The 20,700-nt window shown below is 50.1% G+C and overlaps 1 protein-coding gene across 1 annotated transcript in view; it reads right to left on the reverse strand.

The window, feature by feature from the left end:
- LOC143793453 (transcription factor COE3-like) overlaps positions 1 to 20,700 on the reverse strand; it is a 224,458-nt gene that overhangs the window by 91,699 nt on the left and 112,059 nt on the right. The window contains exons 8-10 of the mRNA XM_077280435.1: positions 5,460 to 5,577; positions 5,115 to 5,248; positions 4,176 to 4,302 (exon numbers count right to left, since the gene is read on the reverse strand). Of these exons, the coding sequence (XP_077136550.1) occupies positions 4,176 to 4,302; positions 5,115 to 5,248; positions 5,460 to 5,577 (379 nt within the window). The remainder of the gene's footprint in view (positions 1 to 4,175; positions 4,303 to 5,114; positions 5,249 to 5,459; positions 5,578 to 20,700) is intronic.

A 20,700-nucleotide genomic window follows, 5' to 3' on the forward strand; every position in this document is an offset into this window, starting at 1 on the left:
TCTTGTACATAGGGGGCAGTATTATAGTAGTTATATTCTTGTACATAGGAGCAGTATTATAGTAGTTATATCCTTGTACATAGGGCAGTATTATAGTAGTTATATTCTTGTACATAGGGGGCAGTATTAAAGTAGTTATATTCTTATACATAGGGGCAGTAGTATAGTAGTTATATTATTGTACATAGGAGCAGTATTATAGTAGTTATATTCTTGTATATAGGGGCAGTATTACAGTAGTTATATTCTAGTACATAGGGGCAGTATTATAGTAGTTATATTCTTGTACATAGGAGCAGTATTATAGTAGTTATATTCTTATCCATAGGGGCAGTATTATAGTAGTTATATTCCTGTACATAGGGGTCAGTATTATAGTAGTTATATTCTTGTACATAGAAGTATTATAGTAGTTATATTCTTGTACATAGGAGCAGTATTATAGTAGTTATATTCTTGTACATAGGAGCAGTATTATAGTAGTTATATTCTTATACATAGGAGCAGTATTATAATAGTTATATTCCTGTACATAGGGGTCAGTATTATAGTAGTTATATTCTTGTACATAGAAGCAGTATTATAGTAGTTATATTCTTGTACATAGGGGCAGTATTATAGTAGTTATATTCTTGTACATAGGGGCGGTATTATAGTAGTTATATTCTTGTACATAGGGGGCAGTATTATAGTAGTTATATTCTTGTACATAGGAGCAGTATTATAGTAGTTATATTCTTGTACATAGAGGCAGTATTGTAGTAGTTATATTCTTGTACATAGGGGGCAGTATTATAGTAGTTATATTCTTGTACATAGGGGCAGTATTGTAGTAGTTATATTCTTGTACATAGGGGGCAGTATTATAGTAGTTATATTCTTGTACATAGAAGTATTATAGTAGTTATATTCTTGTACATAGGAGCAGTATTATAGTAGTTATATTCTTGTACATAGGGGCAGTATTATAGTAGTTATATTCTTGTACATAGGAGCAGTATTATAGTAGTTATATTCTTATACATAGGAGCAGTATTATAATAGTTATATTCCTGTACATAGGGGTCAGTATTATAGTAGTTATATTCTTGTACATAGAAGCAGTATTATAGTAGTTATATTCTTGTACATAGGGGCAGTATTATAGTAGTTATATTCTTGTACATAGGGGCGGTATTATAGTAGTTATATTCTTGTACATAGGGGGCAGTATTATAGTAGTTATATTCTTGTACATAGGAGCAGTATTATAGTAGTTATATTCTTGTACATAGAGGCAGTATTGTAGTAGTTATATTCTTGTACATAGGGGGCAGTATTATAGTAGTTATATTCTTGTACATAGGGGCAGTATTGTAGTAGTTATATTCTTGTACATAGGGGGCAGTATTATAGTAGTTATATTCTTGTACATAGGGGCAGTATTATAGTAGTTATATTCTTGTACATAGGGGCAGTATTGTAGTAGTTATATTCTTGTACATAGGGGGCAGTATTATAGTAGTTATATTCTTGCACATAGGGGCAGTATTATAGTAGTTATATTCTTGTACATAGGGGCAGTATTATAGTAGTTATATTCTTGTATATAGGGGCAGTATTATAGTAGTTATATTCTTGTACATAGGGGGCAGTATTACAGTAGTTATATTCTTGTACATAGGAGCAGTATTATAGTAGTTATATTCTTGTACATAGGGGCAGTATTATAGTAGTTATATTCTTGTATATAGGAGCAGTATTATAGTAGTTATATTCTTGTACATAGGGAGCAGTATTATAGTAGTTATATTCTTGTATATAGGAGCAGTATTATAGTAGTTATATTCTTGTACATAGGGAGCAGTATTATAGTAGTTATATTATTGTACATAGGAGCAGTATTATAGTAGTTATATTCTTGTACATAGGGGCAGTATTATAGTAGTTATATTCTTGTACATAGGGGCAGTATTATAGTAGTTATATTGTTGAACACAGGGGCAGTATTATAGTAGTTATATTCTTGTACATAGGAGCAGTATTATAGTAGTTATATTCTTGTACATAGGAGCAGTATTATAGTAGTTATATTCTTGTACATAGGGGCAGTATTATAGTAGTTATATTCTTGTACATAGGAGCAGTATTATAGTAGTTATATTCTTGTACATAGGGGCAGTATTATAGTAGTTATATTCTTGTACATAGGAGCAGTATTATAGTAGTTATATTCTTGTACATATGGGCAGTATTATAGTAGTTATATTCTTGAACACAGGAGCAGTATTATAGTAGTTATATTATTGTACATAGGAGCAGTATTATAGTAGTTATATTCTTGTACATAGGGGCAGTATTATAGTAGTTATATTCTTGTAAATAGGAGCAGTATTATAGTAGTTATATTCTTGTACATAGAGGCAGTATTATAGTAGTTATATTCTTGTACATATGGGCAGTATTATAGTAGTTATATTCTTGTACATAGGGGCAGTATTATAGTAGTTATATTCTTGTACATAGGAGCAGTATTATAGTAGTTATATTCTTGTACATATGGGCAGTATTATAGTAGTTATATTCTTGTACACAGGGGCAGTATTATAGTAGTTATATTCTTGTACATAGGAGCAGTATTATAGTAGTTATATTCTTGTACATAGGGGCAGTATTATAGTAGTTATATTCTTGTACATAGGAGCAGTATTATAGTAGTTATATTCTTGTACATAGGAGCAGTATTATAATAGTTATATTCTTGTACATAGGAGCAGTATTATAGTAGTTATATTCTTGTACATAGGAGCAGTATTATATTAGTTATATTCTTGTACATAGGGAGCAGTATTATAGTAGTTATATTCTTGTACATAGGGGCAGTATTATAGTAGTTATATTCTTGTACATAGGGGCAGTATTATAGTAGTTATATTCTTGTACATAGGAGCAGTATTATAGTAGTTATATTCTTGTACATAGGGGCAGTATTATAGTAGTTATATTCTTGTACATAGGGAGCAGTATAATAGGAGCTATATTCTTGTACATAGGAGGAAGTACACCCTTATCCTCCACACTCCTGACACTTATCCCCCACACTCCTGACCCTTATCCCCCACACTCCCGACCCTTATCCCCCACACTCCCGACCCTTATCCCCCACACTCCCGACCCTTATCCCCCACACTCCCGACCCTTATCCCCCACACTCCCGACCCTTATCCCCCACACTCCCGACCCTTATCCCCCACACTCCCGACCCTTATCCCCCACACTCCCGACCCTTATCCCCCACACTCCCGACCCTTATCCCCCACACTCCCGACCCTTATCCCCCACACTCCCGACCCTTATCCCCCACACTCCCGACCCTTATCCCCCACACTCCCGACCCTTATCCCCCACACTCCCGACCCTTATCCCCCACACTCCCGACCCTTATCCTCCACACTCCCGACCCTTATCCTCCACACTCCTGACCCTTATCCTCCACACTCCTGCCCCTTAACCTCCACACTCCTGACCCTTATTCTCCGCACTCCTGACCCTTATTCTCCGCACTCCGGCCCCTTATTCTCCGCACTCCGGCCCCTTATTCTCCGCACTCCGGCCCCTTATTCTCCACACTCCCGACCCTTATTCTCCACACTCCCGCCCCTTATTCTCCACACTCCCGCCCCTTATTCTCCACACTCCTGACCCTTATCCCCCACACTCCCGACCCTTATCCCCCACACTCCCGACCCTTATCCCCCACACTCCCGACCCTTATCCTCCACACTCCTGCCCCTTAACCTCCACACTCCTGACCCTTATTCTCCACACTCCTGACCCTTATTCTCCACACTCCTGACCCTTATTCTCCACACTCCGGCCCCTTATTCTCCGCACTCCTGACCCTTATTCTCCAATCTTCTGCCCTTCCCCCGGCAGCTGGATATCGGCTCCTGGGCAGATTCTGACTTATGGCCGCCTGTTCTTGTCTCACCAGAGCTCAGAGTTATGACTATTTTTCGTTTTTGTGCTTTTTGGGGATTGACCGCAGGTCATCACTGGGATGAGATCTGGGAGTTTTGGGCCGTAAAAGAGCGAAAATACTGAAGCCACAAAGTGTGAGAACCTAACCTTGTGGCCATCTTCAGACTTCTGACAGCTCTATATATCGGATATATAGAATATTAACCATTTCTCACCTGTGTAGACAAATCGCCCTGGGGCGCCTTTACAGAAGTGCTTGGATTTGTAGGACAGGGTGACCTCCACCACCCCGGGAATGTGTCTGGGGGGCGTCTGTACTCTGATAGCATGCGGGGTGATCAGCTGTGGAGAGGACGGAAGAACATTTAGTAGGAGGAGAGCCGAGACCCCCAAATTATTGAGTTATTAATGTGACATTATATGATGTGGAAGAATACATGAGGAGCCATTCATAAGGAAATATCCCTAAGCCGAGTTGGTAGATGGGCTACAAGCAAAGACCCATGCCCTGACCCCCCGAGTATGTGTGATGAGACCCCCGAGTATGTGTGATGAGGACCCCCACCCTGACTCCCGAGTGTGTGTGATGAAAGACCCCCACCCTGACCCGAGTATGTGTGATGAGAGACCCCCGCTGTGACCCCAATATGTGTGATAAGATCCCCTCACTGACCCCGAGTATGTGTAATGAGAGACCCCCACCCTGACCCCCGGCTATGTGTGATGAGACCCGCACCCTTGCCCCCGAGTACATGTGATGAGAGACCCCCATCCTGACCCAGGAGTATGTGCGATGAGGACGCCCACCCTGGCCCCAGAGAGTATGTGTGATGAGAGACCCCTGCCCTGACTCTTGGGTATGTGTGATGAGAGACCCCCGCTGTGACCCCAATATGTGTGATAAGATCCCCACACTGACCCCGAGTATGTGTGATGAGAGACCCCCGCCCTGCCCCCCCCCCCCGAGTACGTGTAATGAGAGACCCCCACCCTTTCCCCCAGTATGTGTGATGAAAGACCCCCATCCTGACCCAGGAGTATGTGTGGTGAGACCCCCACCCTTGCCCCAGAGTATGTGTGATGAGAGACCCCCACCCTTGCCCCAGAGTATGTGTGATGAGAGACCTCTGTCACACACTGGCGTCATCTCTTACCTCACTCCACACCAGCATGGTACCAAACACCACCTGCAGACCATCAAAGAAGTGATCTCCGATGAGGATGACGGTGGCCCCGCCGGTGGTCCAGCCCTCGCTAGGACTGACGGCCTTGATGCAGGGAGTGGCTGCTGCAGACAGATGTGGAAATATGAGACGTAAGAGGCTATAATCATCGTCCAGTAATTCCCACCATTGTGATCTTGATTATGAGACAACCCAAGAACGTGCAGTGTGCCGGTATAACCTGGGATAACAGCCAGCTGGTCAGACAGAGGGCTTCCAGGAGGCCACCCCTTTAATTACGACCCCAGTAATGATACACAGAATACACGGACGCACCTTCTGATGGGTCAAGTCTCCTGGCGCGGCGTCCATGCTTTGAGTTATTATGTACAAACATGTTGTCTGACACAGCGAGGACATGTCCGTCCACATTCACCGTAGTGGAGACCACGACCTGCGATACAAAGCAAGGGAAGCGTACAGGGTCGTCACAAGGAAAGAAATATGTACTGTATACTGCTATATACTCAAAGCCCCCCCCCTTCCCCCCAGTGTATAAAATCTGGACCCAAAGGCCCCCAGTGTAAAACATCTGGTCCCAAAGCCCCCCATGTATAGCATCTCGTCCCAAAGGCCCCCAGCGTAAAACATCCGGTCCCAAAGCCCCCCTCTCCCTGTGTATAACATCTGGTTCCAAAGCCCCCAAGTGCAAAACATCTGGTCCCAAAGCCCCCCATGTATAACATCTCGTCCCAAAGGCCCCCAGCGTAAAACATCTGGTCCCAAAGCCCCCAAGTGCAAAACATCTGGACCCAAAGGCCCCAGTGTAAAACATCTGGTCCCAAAGCCCCCCATGTATAACATCTGGTCCCAAAGCCCCCCAGTGTAATACATCTGGTCCCAAAGCCCCCCTCTCCCTGTGTATAACATCTGGTCCCAAAGCCCCCAAGTGCAAAACATCTGGTCCCAAAGCCCCCAAGTGCAAAACATCTGGTCCTAAAGGCCCCCACCAAGTAAAACATCTGGTCCCAAAGGCCCCCAGCGTAAAACATCTGGACCCAAAGGCCCCCAGTGTAAGACATCTGGTCCCAAAGCCCCCCATGTATAACATCTGGACCCAAAGGCCCCCAGCATAAAACATCTGGTCAAAAAAAGCCTCCCCAGTGTAAAACATCTGAACCCAAAGCCCCCCCAGTGTAAAGCATCTGGTCCCAAAGCCCCCCCAGTGTAAAGCATCTGGTCCCAAAGCCCCCTGTGAGGCAGTGACAGGTGTTACATGTGAGGGTCGCTATGTGTCCCCCCAGGATCTGCACAGAAGCGTATTGTGGCTGCGGGAGTGCATTGCAGTCACAGGTATAGCTGTGGTTGCAATGCAGAATAAAAGAGTGTGGTCTTGGACAAGCTGTTTGCCCAAGGCAGATTTAAGAAAAACCGGCATGGGCTTTTATTTTTGGAGCGAACTACAGGATGGTATTGGGGCAGTTCACTCCCTCCAGCCAGGTCTTAGAAGTGGCCCATGGCCACAGATTCCATTTAAAAACCCTGCAGTAAAGGGTTGGGTGTGTCAGTGTTCGTTTGCAAGCGGCAGAGCAGGTGGCTCTGCAACATCCGGCTTATGTGTGCAGTCAACACAGCCAAGAGAAGCGAGCACCTGGCACCCCTCAGCATGATACAGTGGTGCAGTCACCCACGGCAACCGGTCTCAGATATGGACTGTTTTGACGCCCCAGCTGTGATCCAGAAGACACCATGTGCTTTTAGTTTTGTGTCAGGTTTTGGACATAAAACATGTGTGCTTTGAACTTTCCTGGGTCACTGCCTTATTACTGCACGGTATGGACAATGCTGCACTACACCCCGAGTGTAAAACATCTGGTCCCAGACCCCCTAGTGTGTAAGGTCTGGTTCTAGAGCCCCCCAGTGCATACTTTCTGGTCCCAAAGCCCCCCCCAGTGTATAACATCTTGCCCCAGAGCCCCCCACATAATATAACATCTGGTCCCAGAGCCCCCAGTGTATAACATCTGGTCCCAGAGACTCCCGCAACGCGTAAGATCTGGTCCCAGAGCCCCCCAGTGTAAAACATCTGGTCCCAGAGCCCCCAGTGTAAAACATCTGGTCCCAGAGCCCTCAGTGTATAACATCTAGTCCCAGTTAGCATCTGGTCCTAGAGCCCCCCAACGTATAACATCTGGTCCCAGAGCCCCCCAGTGTATAACATCTGGTCCCAGAGCGCCCCCCCCCCCAGGGTAAAACATCTGGTCCCAGAGCCCCCCAATGTATAACATCTGGTCCCAGAGCCCCCCAATGTATAACATCTGGTCCCAGAGCCCCCCAGTGTAAAACATCTGGTCCCAGAGCCCCCCAATGTATAACATCTGGTCCCAGAGCCCCCCAGTGTATAACATCTGGTCCCAGAACCAACCAGTGTATGTCTGGTCCTAGAGCCCCCCAATGTATAACATCTGGTCCCAGAGCCCCCCAGTGTATAACATCTGGTCCCAGAACCAACCAGTGTATAACATCTAGTCCCAGAGCCCCCCAGTGATTGTCTGGTCCCAGAGCCCCTCAGTGTAAAACATCTGGTCCCAGAACCAACCAGTGTATAACATCTAGTCCCAGAGCCCCCCAGTGATTGTCTGGTCCCAGAGCCCCCAGTGTAAAACATCTGGTCCCAGTTCCCCCTCAGTGTAAAACATCTGGTCCCAGAGCCCCCAGTGTAAAACATCTGGTCCCAGAGCCCCCCAGTGTAAAACATCTGGTCCCAGAGCCCCCAGTGTAAAACATCTGGTCCCAGAGCCCCCCAGTGTATAACATCTAGTCCCAGTTAGCATCTGGTCCTAGAGCCCCCAATGAATAACATCTGGTCCTAGAGCCCCCCAATGTATAACATCTGGTCCTAGAGCCCCCCAATGTATAACATCTGGTCCCAGAGCCCCCCAGTGTATAACGTCTGGTCCCAGAGCCCTCTAGTGTATAACGAGCCCTTCTGCCCCGATGTATGATCTCCGGCTCACTGCCCCTCGGTGTATAACCCCAGGGGTCCCAGCCATCCTGTCTGCCATCACTACCAGACAGATCGGCCGGTGGTGCAGAGCTCCCTGATATCAGTGCGGTCCTCTAATAGGACCATCGGAGTAACAAGTCAGTCCATGAGATTCCTCCCTCATGGATCTTCCCCCATCACTTGTGAGTGATATTATGGAGAAGTGAAAGGAACAGCAATGACTCAGCCATGAAGGCGACATCACCAAGCACAATGCTGAGCGTCGGAGGGAGTGGTGTTAATGCGCCACCAATGGACTCTGGAGGAGACGTGTTCTGTGCAGTGACGGATCGCACTTCTCTATCTGCATCTGATGGAGGAGTCTGGGTTTGGTGATTCCAGGAGGACTTTACCCTCTGACTGCATTGTGCCCCCTGTACAGATGGTGGAGGAGGATAATGCTATGTGCTGCTATTGGGGGGCGGCCGCGGACCTTACAGTTACATCTGCAAAGGTGCGACTCCATATTAATGTCTATTAGGGGCACATACTTTTCTGTATATGGCGGATTCAGGTACAGAGGTGGGTGTATATCCGGGCACAGTGCCGGTATCGCATGTATCCGGGTAAAGAGATAGGTGTATATCCGGGCACAGTGCAGGTATCGCATGTATCCAGGTATGTGAAGACACAGAATTGTATCTTAATTAACCAGACATCTATTTTTAGCAAGCCAGGAAGAATAGACTGTTGTCTATACGAGTTATGTTGGCTTTTGAATTTGCGTGTTCCTGGTTGCTCAAGAAAACAGACTTTTGCTTGTGTAAGCCTGGAATATTGACTTGTAAGTTGACATTTGATATAACATATTGTGCTCTTATCCTTGATGACTAGTGATGTTTGCTGATGAGCTAATTATACATTGTCCATGCCAGGCAGTTTGTTGGCATTCAAAACAGAGGAGCAACATCTATGGAAATAGATAACATAAACAATGCGAGTTGATCTTATCAGCATTACCTGTAAATACTGAATGAAGGACACTTGTTAATGAAAAAAGAGGTTATATGCCTCAGTATAGAGAGGAAGAGATTCAACCAAGACATCCAGACATCCAAAGGACCAGAGAAAGATAAAGCTAGAGATTCAGCCAAGACATCCAAACATTCAAACCATCCAAAGACTCTACAGGACTGCAGCCAAGACATCATGGCTCCATCACGAGGGATACAGATTTGACATTCTACAAGATGCCAGTTTAGGGGACCTCGGCCCCAGCTGGAAGAATACAGATCTGCTCCATTGACCATTGATGACCCATGGATAGGATTGTGAAAACCAGGTTGGGACCTGCCGGTCACCTGGAACCTATGGATACATTTGGAGAAAGCCAGGATTGAGACCCACCGGTCGCTTGGCTCCATGGAGTTACTTGGAGAAGCCAGTTTGTGACCCTCCGGTCAACTGACCTTGTACCACAATGGACTGTCATCTTCCTACACTTGTCGTTACCTCCTCTCTCTCTGTGCGTGCCACAGGTGAGGTAGTTGGCCCTGGAAGTTCTGAAGTAACAGCTGCTCTAATCGCGGCGAGTCAGCGGAAGGGTGAGACTTTGTAATTTTACACCGTCTTGGGTATTTTGCTGGGACCGTTCTATGTGTTATCTGCCTGTTTTGAGGTTCAATAAAGTATTGTCACACTGTTACCCTCACCCTGTGTTGTCCGAGTAGCATAATGCCCATGTTAAAAGGAGAGGGGCAAGTGGTGGGATGACTCCAGGTCCATGCGGTTTCAGCTAATGAACCGGGGCACCCACCGACCCCTTGTGTCTCCACAGGGTACAGTGCTGGTGTCACATGTATCCAGGTAAAGAGCTGGGGGTATATGTGGGCACAGTGTTGGTATCGCATGTATCCAGGTATAGGGTCGGCAACTCATGAGTCCAGGTACAGGGTCGGTATCTCATGTGTGTGGTGCCAGTATCTCATGTGTCCGGATATAGTGCCGGCATTGCATGTATCTTCATTGAACTGTAGAACATCTAGTCCTGGCAAACCTACACTATCAGTTACATGCGGCCTAAATGGGAGTAAGGACCTCACAGCACAAGTCCACACACCCTGCCAGGACCCACACATTCACTACACTTGGCGTAGTCATCAGGAAAGAGTCTTGCAGCTGAAAGGGAACCTGTCACCCCCCCAGGCATTTGTAACTAGAAGAGCCACCTTGTGCAGCACTAATGCTGCATTCTAACAAGGTGGCTCTTTTAGTTCGGGTCCCTGGCACTGCTGAAATTAATAGGTTTTGAAATTTGTCCCTCATACCGTGAAATCGTCCAGAGGGCAGGTCTTTCCCCCTGAATACAGACGCCTCCCAGCCATCAATCATGGCCTCTGCGCGCCAGGCGCCGCCTCCTCTTTCTTCATCAGCGTCCCCGGAGCTGTTATTTTTTTTTTCGGGCATGCGCAGTTGCGCTGCCCTTTGACCTTACATTGCAGGCGCCAGGGACGCTGATGAAGAAAGAGGAGGCGGTGCCCAGCACACGAGGCCATGATTGACGGCTGGGAGGCGTCTGGATTCGGGGGAAAAGGCCTGCCCCCAGGAGATTTCACGGTATGAGGGACAAATTTCAAAACCTATTATTTCAGCAGTGCCAGGGACCCGAACTAAAAGAGCCACCTTGTCAGAATGCAGCATTAGTGCTGCAGAAGGTGGCTCTTTTAGTTACAAACGCCTGGGGGGGTGACAGGTTCCCTTGAAGGAACAATGCAGTGCAGGGAAGACTCGAGTTACAGGAAAGATGGAGAGGGTAGGGAATGGAGCGAAATGGCAAGATTTTACCCTCCCACCGTGAGCGTAAAAGGAGAAAAAGAGCGCAAAGCGGTGTCCAGCCCTTCAAGAGGTACGCCTACAGAGGGCAGTGTCAGAGCTGTAGAGTGAGATAAATATGAAAATCCACCCTGTAAGGTGTGGCTCAAAGAAATGAGCAAAGAGAATCAAGAGTCAGAAATGACATCACCCAGAAAAAGTTGGGGCCATAATTGGCCTCAGGAAATGGAAGAAAAAGCACCATTTGTGGGTTGTAGGTGGAAGAAGCAAGAGCTAGAAGACATGGCGAACTGAAGAACATGGATGGAGCACACCAGGCTCTGATACGGTGTACCCAATCGAGGAAGACCGGGGCGCAGTGAATGGCAGAGGCTTAACCCTTAATGGAGGGAGAGGTGAAGCTCGGCAGCTTGGTGGAGAAGGTCACCAGATCCTTCGTCTCACAATCGGAGGCTGAGGCCGACACCCCGGCTCAGTCTCTGGCCTGCAGATGACCCGAACGCCTTAAAGCCTTATTGGCCCAGTGTTCGGTGGGTTCCCCACACATGTTGAAGGGTCCCATCCTGAAGGCCACCCCATTTTGCTCAGAGGTAAATTCCAACCCAGGCTCTACACCCCTTATCCCTCAAACCAGGTGGAATGAGGAGTGGTCAAGGCTTAAAAAGAAAAAAAGCAGTGGATCCGGGCCCCACTGGCAGGGCTGTGGAGTCGGTAAGCCAAATATCCGACTCCTCAATTTCCCTTACTCCCAACTTCGACTCAGAGTCCACAGCACTGGTCACTACTGTACATAAAGTGCAGCACAAATTCGTGTCAGGGACAGTACAGACATATATAGGACATTTTAGAACTTTTCCAAATTTATTATACATTTTAGGAGTCTGAATCGGTCAATTTTATACTGACTCCTACTCCAACTCCCACTGGACAGTCCGAGTGGGGAGAAATTAGCTCAACGAATGACCCAGGAGACGGTGATGTATTACAACCGTGGAAGAGGATTTAGTTTCGTCATAGAGAAACAAACCAGGCATGAGGTCTACATCAATGCCGGCTCCCTCCGGCAGGGGTCTATTTTGCATGTTCAGTTCCTGAAAGAGGATGGACTAAGGGGCTGGTTCGTGGTCACGGGCTCCAGGATCCGGTGAGGGCTGAAGAAGCACCTGTGATTATTGAGTCACACTCTCAGGAAGAAGCCTCCACGAGAGTTACAGCCCAGAAGGGTCAGAATCGGAAATCCCAATGGAGAAACTGCTCCAAGCTACTGTGGAACCTCGACAGAATGCAAAATCACAGGACTGTCGGAGGCAGCAGGTAACCCAGCCATAGTAAGGAGAGTGGAGGCAAGGAGATTTGGGTTTGAGCGTGGCCATGTGGACACAACAGGGTCATTGGGTGCTCTTGTCCGCTGGCCCAGTTATCTTCAGAAAAACCGCATGGACAAGTGTTCATCCCACTGAATGCCCACTTAATTGTCCCCTCTCATCGCCCTCATGGGATCGATCTCCCCTCATCGCCCTCACGTGTTCCCCCTTCATCGCCCTCAAGTGATCTCCCCTCATCGCCCTCACATGATATCACCCTAAAGTGTTCCCCCATCGCCTTCAAATGATCACCCCATCACCCTCATATGATCCCACTCATCGCCCTTATGTGAAATCGCCCTCACGTGATCCCCCCTCATTGACATCACATGATCCATCGCTTTAACAAAATATTGCCTTCACGTCATAACCTTCTCACGTGATATCGCTATCATGTGACCCCCCCATTACCCTCACGTGAAAACCCTCTTCATCGTCCTCACGTGACCTTTCATCATCACCGTTACATGATCCCCCCTCAGATGATATCCCTCTCATCACCTTCACCTGATCTCCCCTCATTGCCATCACGTGATCCCGGTCATCACCCTCACGTAATCCCCCCCATTGATATCATGTGATCCCTCACATGACCTCCCATCATCGCCCTCCTGTGATCCCCTCCTCATCGACATCACGTGATCCCTCCCTCATCGACATCACGTGATTTCTCCCTCTTTGCCCTCACGTGATCCCCACCTTCAGCACCCTCAAGTGATCCCCCCATTATTAGTGTCTCAGTGTCACACACAGTATGGGACGACTAAGTGCAACACGAGGGGAACTCCCAAAGCCCCTCCCTCGCTAAAAGTACTAAATTATGGATGGTAACCGAATGCATCAAAGAACGGTGACCTGCCGGTAGCTCCTGATTATTAATAGCAAATTCTGCCAGCGGTAAGTAGGATGCTCAATCCCCCTGATTCTCGGAGACAAAATACCTGATGTAAGTCTTCAAATTTTGATCAATGCGCTCGGTCTGTCCATTCGACATGGGATGGGAGGCAGAGGGAAAGGACAGCTGCACCCCCAGTCAAGAACAGAACGCCCTCCAGAACTTGGAAACAAACTGGGCCCCCCCATCTGACATCACATCGGTGGGAGCTCCGTGAAGCTTCACAATCTCATTTATAAACACGGGAGCAAGAATTTTGCATTCGGAAGTGTCAGTAAAGCGACTAAATGAGCCATCTTACTGAAGCTATCTACAACCACCAAAATCACAGTCTTGCCTGCCAATACTGGTAGGTCAGTGACTCAGTAATAAAATCCATGGACCTACTAGCAATGGGCAGTGGAAGAAGAGGACCAGATGCACGGGTATGTGATACTTTAGAACGCGCACAAACACTGCAAGCATATACCTGTTCAACCACATCCCAATGCAACCCCGGTTGCTAAAACCATCGAGAAATGAGGTCCACAGTTGCCTTACCACCTGGATGGCCAGCAAGCACAGAGTTGTGATGTTCCCTAATTAGATTAGATGGTACAAATAACCTTCCTGAAGGGCAGGAGGCTGGGGCATCCCCATGGGCCTCCAACACCTCATCCTCCAGCTCAGGGTACAATACCGAAATGACTACAACCTTCTGCAAAATCGGGGCAGGGTACTCATGGTCACCACCACCAGGGAAGCTCCGGGACAAAGCATCGGCCTTGACATTTTAGACCCCTGGATAGAAAGTGACCACAAAATTGAACCTAGTAAAAAATAGGGACCATCTAGCTTGCCTAGGGCTGAGACGTTTAGCCGACAGAAGATATGAGAGGCTCTTATGGTCAGTAGTAACAGTAATGGGAAGACAGCCCCCTCAAACCAATGTCGCCATTCTTCAAATGCCAATTTAATAGCCAAAAGTTCCCCATTACCCACGTCATAATTTCTCTAAGCCGAAGACAATTTCTTAGAAAAGAAAGCGCATGGACGCCATTTACCCGGGGGCGTCCATCCCGTCCATCCGTTGGGTTGACTGAGTATTGGGGCCGTGGCAAAACAGCTCTTTAGGGAGGAAAAAGCCTGCAGGGCAGCATCCGACCATGTCGAAAAATCAGACCCCTTCCTTGTCAGGTCAGTAAGGGGTTTCACAATTCACAATTACTGATGAATTCCGGATGAATTTCCGGTAAAAATGAGTAAAGCCCAGAAACTGTTGTAGAGACTTCAGGTTCTCAGGACGTCGCAACCAAGGACAGCAAGGACCTCATCTGGATCCATCCACAAACCTGAAGATGACAACAGGTACCCCAAAAACTGCACCTCCTGGATGGCGAAAACACATTTTTCTAGTTTGGCATAAAGTTTGTTATCCCTTAAACCCTTATGACCAGAGGTATTTTTGGTTTTAGGTTTTCATTTTTTCTCCCCTTCTTCCCAGAGCCGTAACTTTTTTTTATTTTTCCGTCAATATGGCCATGTGAGGGCTGATTTTTTGTGGGACGAGTTGTGCTCTTGAACGACTCAATTGGTTTTGCCATGTCGTGTACTAGAAAACGGGAAAAATATTCTAAGTCCGGTGAAATTGCAAAAAAAGTGCAGTCCCACACTTGTTTGTTGTTTGGCTTTTTGCTAGGTTCACTAAATGCTAAAACTGACCTGCCATTATGATTGTCCAGGTCATTACGAGTTCATAGACGCCTAACATGGCTAGGTTCTTTTTTATCTAAGTGGTGAAAAAGAAAATCCAAACTATGTTAAAAAAAAAAAAAAAATTGTGCTATTTTCCGTTACCCGTAGTGTCTCCATTTTTTGTGATCTGGGGTCGGGTGAGGGCTTATTTTTTGTGTGCCGAGCTGACATTTTTAATGATACAATTTTGGTGCAGATACGTTCTTTTGATCGACTGCTAAAACATTTTAATGCAGTGTTGCAGCGACCAAAAAAAACGTAATTCTGGCATTTTGACTATTTTTCTCGCTACGCCGTTTAGCAATCAGGTTAATCCTTTCCTTTTATTGATAGATTGGGTGATTCTGAACGCGGCGATACCAAATATGTGTAAGTTTGATTTTTTTAATTATTTTTTTATTTTGAATGAGGTGAAAGGGGGAGATTAAATATAAAAAAAAAAAATAAAAGTTCAAACATTTTTTTTTTTACTTTTGGCATGCTTCAATAGTCTCTAAAAGGGTTCCTCCACCTCCCCCAGGACTGCTTCACCGCTAGACCACTCTCCTGGCAAATGAGCAATACCCCAAAAAAGAGGCTGCGGAGAGGGTGGTCTTACCCACCTATCCCAAAGGTGTCTATCAACACGTATAGCCAATGACATAGCGGCCTCCAAGGTTGCATACACTAACAAAGCATCCTTCAACCGTTCAGTGAGGCCCTGAAGGAATTGTCTTCTGAGAGCCGGGTCATCCCACTTAGTATCAGGTGCCCATCTGCGGAATTAGTCTCCTCTGACCGATTCACCTGCTGAAGGCGACGCAGTCTGGACTCAAACCAAGGAGACTCGGTCAAGGTCATCATAGATAAGGGCTAGAGCCCCCCAAAAATCCCTCCACAGAGTGGAGACAAACCGAATCCTGCGGCAAAGAGAATCCCACGGCCCAGGATCTCCCTGTAGTAGAGAGATCACAGTACCGACTCGTTGATCCTTATTTCCGGAGGAGTGAGAATAAAGTTTGCAAGCTTCTTTAAACACAAAAAACTTATCTCTTCCTCTGGAAAACCTGTCTGGGAGGGCAAGTCTGGGTTCAGGCTGCACCGGCCTACCTGCAGAGACCCCAACATCAGCTGTGGCTGCAGCTGAACCTCATAGGTGAGGTCATTCACCTCCAGAGACAGACAGCGCAGAAGCTCTGCTAGTCCTGCAACCGGATCCATAACCAAGGGAGAAAAGGAAAAAAAACACACCCGACAAAACACACCAAAAAAAACATGTGTCTGTTTCTTTTTGTTTAATTTTGTTAATTTTAAAATATGCACGGCCTCTGATAATGTCATGCACAATGTGGGAAGACTAAGTGCAACACAAGATGACGAGGTGAAGGAAGCCCAAACGCTAGGGAAAGGGGGAGTGGAGACCCTAGGCAGATCTAATAGCACCCTATCTGCCCTAAATGACCCTATATAGGTTCCACACCAATCGCCAAGCAGGAACGTAAGCCCTGTGTATCCCTAGAGCCAGGCCCTGATTAGGCAAGGGGGAGGGTGAGCTCTGGTCAGTCCCCATTCTACACCAAAGACAAAAAGGGAGGCAAACAAGGGGGAAGCAACTTCGCTTCAGCAGACTCAGAGAGTTAACACCAAACGTCCTCCAACAGCACCAGAGAGGAAGTTAGCCAACTGCTATAGCTCCAAGCCTTCACAAGGGGAAAATGTGAATATCACCGGCAACTTCCTGAAGCAGACTGGGAGTCTATAAACACCCAGGTCCAGGTGTGTCAATTAAAGCTGGAGGGATGTTGCTACTAGGTCCAACAGTAAGAAGGATTAAGGTGGCGTGTAATGCCAAACACCGAGACCTTCTGCAGCCAAATGCAGAACGACTGTCTGTAGCATCTGACACACCCGTGACACTCAGGCGCCTCAAACCATTGTTCTCCCAGTCATTATTGTGTGGATGGGGACAGTAGATGCAGCGGAACCGTCACCACAGGGGGCAGTCCCAGGTGACGGGTTTGGCCTGAGGAAAATACCTCCACTAATGCACAGTTAGCTTTGGGGGAGGACGTGAACACTTCGGCTTATTCAGGGAGCTGATCCCAGTGAGGGAAGACAATAAGCCACGTGCTTAGGGGGAGTTGGTGGAGTGACATCGAGGGGCGAGGATCTATTTGGATCCTGGTTCCCATGTATGGATGGCCTAGAGTGACCGTGGTACCAGGCCTGGCCGGGGCACAGTGGCGGGTCCTCATCACACACAGGTGACCCCGGTACCAGGCCTGGCAGGGGCACAGTGGAGGGTCCTCATCACACACAGGTGACCCCGGTACCCGGCCTGGCAGGGGCACAGTGGAGGGTCCTCCTCACACATACAGGTGACCCCGGTACCAGGCCTGGCAGGGGCACAGTGGAGGGACCTCATCACACACAGGTGACCCCGGTATCAGGTCTGGCAGGGGCAAAGCAGCAGGTCCTCATCACACACACAGGTGACTCCGGTACCAGGCTTGGCAGGGGCACAGTGGAGGGTCCTCATCACACACAAACAAGTGACCCCGGTACCAGGCCTGGCCGGGGCACAGTGGAGGGTCCTCCTCACACACACAGGTAACCCCGGTACCAGGCCTGGCCGGGGCACAGTGGCGGGTCCTCCTCACACACACAGGTAACCCCGGTACCAGGCCTGGCCGGGGCACAGTGGCGGGTCCTCCTCATACATACAGGTGACCCCCGGTACCAGGCCTGGCCGGGGCACAGTGGAGGGTCCTCCTCACACACACAGGTGACCCCGGTACCAGGCCTGGCCGGGGCACAGTGGAGGGTCCTCCTCACACACACAGGTGACCCCGGTACCAGGCCTGGCAGGGGCACAGTGGAGGGTCCTCATCACACACACAGGTGCCCCCCGGTACCAGGCCTGGCCGGGGCACAGTGGCGGGTCCTCCTCACACACACAGGTGACCCCGGTACCAGGCCTGGCCGGGGCACAGTGGAGGGTCCTCCTCACACACACAGGTGACCCCGGTACCAGGCTTGGCAGGGGCATAGTGGAGGGTCCTCATCACACACACAGGTGACCCCGGTACCAGGCCTGGCAGGGGCACAGTGGAGGGTCCTCCTCACACACACAGGTGACCCCGGTACCAGGCCTGGCAGGGGAACAGTGGAGGGTCCTCCTCACACATACAGGTGACCCCGGTACCAGGCCTGGCAGGGGAACAGTGGAGGGTCCTCCTCACACACACAGGTGACCCCGGTATCAGGCCTGGCAGGGGCACAGTGGAGGGTCCTCATCACACACAGGTGACCCCGGTACCAGGCCTGGCAGGGGAACAGTGGAGGGTCCTCATCACACACACCGGTGACCCCGGTATCAGGTCTGGCAGGGGCACAGTGGAGGGTCCTCATCACACACACCGGTGACCCCGGTATCAGGTCTGGCCGAGGCACAGTGGAGGGTCCTCACACACACAGGTGACCCCGGTACCAGGCTTGGCAGGGGCACAGTGGCAGGTCCTCATCATCACACACAGGTGACCCCGGTACCAGGCCTGGCAGGGGCACAGTGGAGGGTCCTCCTCACACACACCGGTGACCCCGGTACCAGGCCTGGCTGGGGCACAGTGGAGGGTCCTCATCATCACACACAGGTGACCCCGGTATCAGGCTTGGCAGGGGCACAGTGGAGGGTCCTCATCACACACAGGTGACCCCGGTACCAGGCCTGGCAGGGGCACAGTGGAGGGTCCTCATCACACACACAGGTGACCCCAGGTACCAGGCCTGGCCGGGGCACAGTGGAAGGTCCTCCTCACACACACAGGTGACCCCGGTATCCGGCTTGGCAGGGGCACAGTGGAGGGTCCTCATCACACACAGGTGACCCCGGTATCAGGCTTGGCAGGGGCACAGTGGAGGGTCCTCATCACACAGAGGTGACCCCGGTACCAGGCCTGGCAGGGGCACAGTGGCAGGTCCTCATCACACACACAGGTGACACCGGTACCAGGCCTGGCAGGGGCACAGTGGAGGGTCCTCATCACACACACAAGTGACCCCAGTACCAGGCCTGGCAGGGGCACCGTGGAGGGTCCACATCACACACACAGGTGACCCCGGTACCAGGCCTGGCAGGGGCACCGTGGAGGGTCCACATCACACACACAGGTGACCCCGGTACCAGGCCTGGCAGGGGCACAGTGGAGGGTCCTCCTCACACACACAAGTGACCCCCAGTACCAGGCCTGGCAGGAGCACAGTGGAGGGTCCTCATCACACACACAGGTGACCCCAGTACCCGGCCCGGCAGGGGCACAGTGGAGGGTCCTCCTCACACACACAGGTGACCCCAGTACCAGGCCTGGCAGGGGCACAGTGGAGGGTCCTCATCTCACACACAGGTGACCCCGGTACCAGGCCTGGCAGGGGAACAGTGGAGGGTCCTCATCTCACACACAGGTGACCCCGGTACCAGGCCTGGCCGGGGCACAGTGGCGGGTCCTCCTCACACACACAGGTGACCCCGGTACCAGGCCTGGCAGGGGCACAGTGGAGGGTCCTCATCACACACAGGTGACCCCGGTATCAGGCTTGGCAGGGGCACAGTGGAGGGTCCTCCTCACACACACAGGTGACCTCGGTACCAGGCCTGGCCGGGGCACAGTGGAGGGTCCTCACACACACAGGTGACCCCGGTATCAGGCTTGGCAGGGGCACAGTGGAGGGTCCTCCTCACACACACAGGTGACCTCGGTACCAGGCCTGGCAGGGGCACAGTGGAGGGTCCTCATCACACACACAGGTGACCCTGGTACCAGGCCTGGCAGGGGCACAGTGGAGGGTCCTCCTCACACACACAAGTGACCCCAGTACCAGGCCTGGCAGGGGCACAGTGGAGGGTCCACATCACACACACAAGTGACCCCGGTACCCGGCCTGGCAGGGGCACAGTGGAGGGTCCTCCTCACACACACAGGTGACCCCGGTACCCGGCCTGGCAGGGGCACAGCGGCGGGTCCTCCTCACACACACAGGTGACCCCGGGACCAGGCCTGACAGGGGCACAGTGGAGGGTCCTCCTCACACACAGGTGACCCCGGTACCAGGCCTGGCAGGGGCACAGTGGAGGGTCCTCCTCACACACAGGTGACCCCGGTACCAGGCCTGGCAGGGGCACAGTGGAGGGTCCTCATCACACACACAGGTGACCCCGGTACCAGGCCTGGCAGGGGCACAGTGGAGGGTCCTCATCACACACACAGGTAAACCCGGTACCAGGCCTGGCAGGGGCACAGTGGAGGGTCCTCATCACACACACAGGTGACCCCCGGTACCAGGCCTGGCAGGGGCACAGTGGAGGGTCCTCACACACACAGGTGACCCCGGTTCCAGGCCTGGCCGGGGCACAGTGGAGGGTCCTCCTCACACACACAGGTGACCCCGGTACCCGGCCTGGCAGGGGCACAGTGAAGGGTCCTCATCACACACAGAGGTGACCCCGGTACCAGGCCTGGCAGGGGCACAGTGGAGGGTCCTCATCACACACACAGGTAAACCCGGTACCAGGCCTGGCCGGGGCACAGTGGAGGGTCCTCATCACACACACAGGTGACCCCGGTACCAGGCCTGGCAGGGGCACAGTGGAGGGTCCTCATCACACACACAGGTAAACCCGGTACCAGGCCTGGCAGGGGCACAGTGGAGGGTCCTCATCACACACAGGTGACCCCGGTACCAGGCCTGGCAGGGGCACAGTGGAGGGTCCTCATCACACACACAGGTGAC

Source organism: Ranitomeya variabilis, chromosome 1, assembly GCF_051348905.1.
Source record: "Ranitomeya variabilis isolate aRanVar5 chromosome 1, aRanVar5.hap1, whole genome shotgun sequence".
NCBI lineage: Eukaryota > Metazoa > Chordata > Amphibia > Anura > Dendrobatidae > Ranitomeya > Ranitomeya variabilis.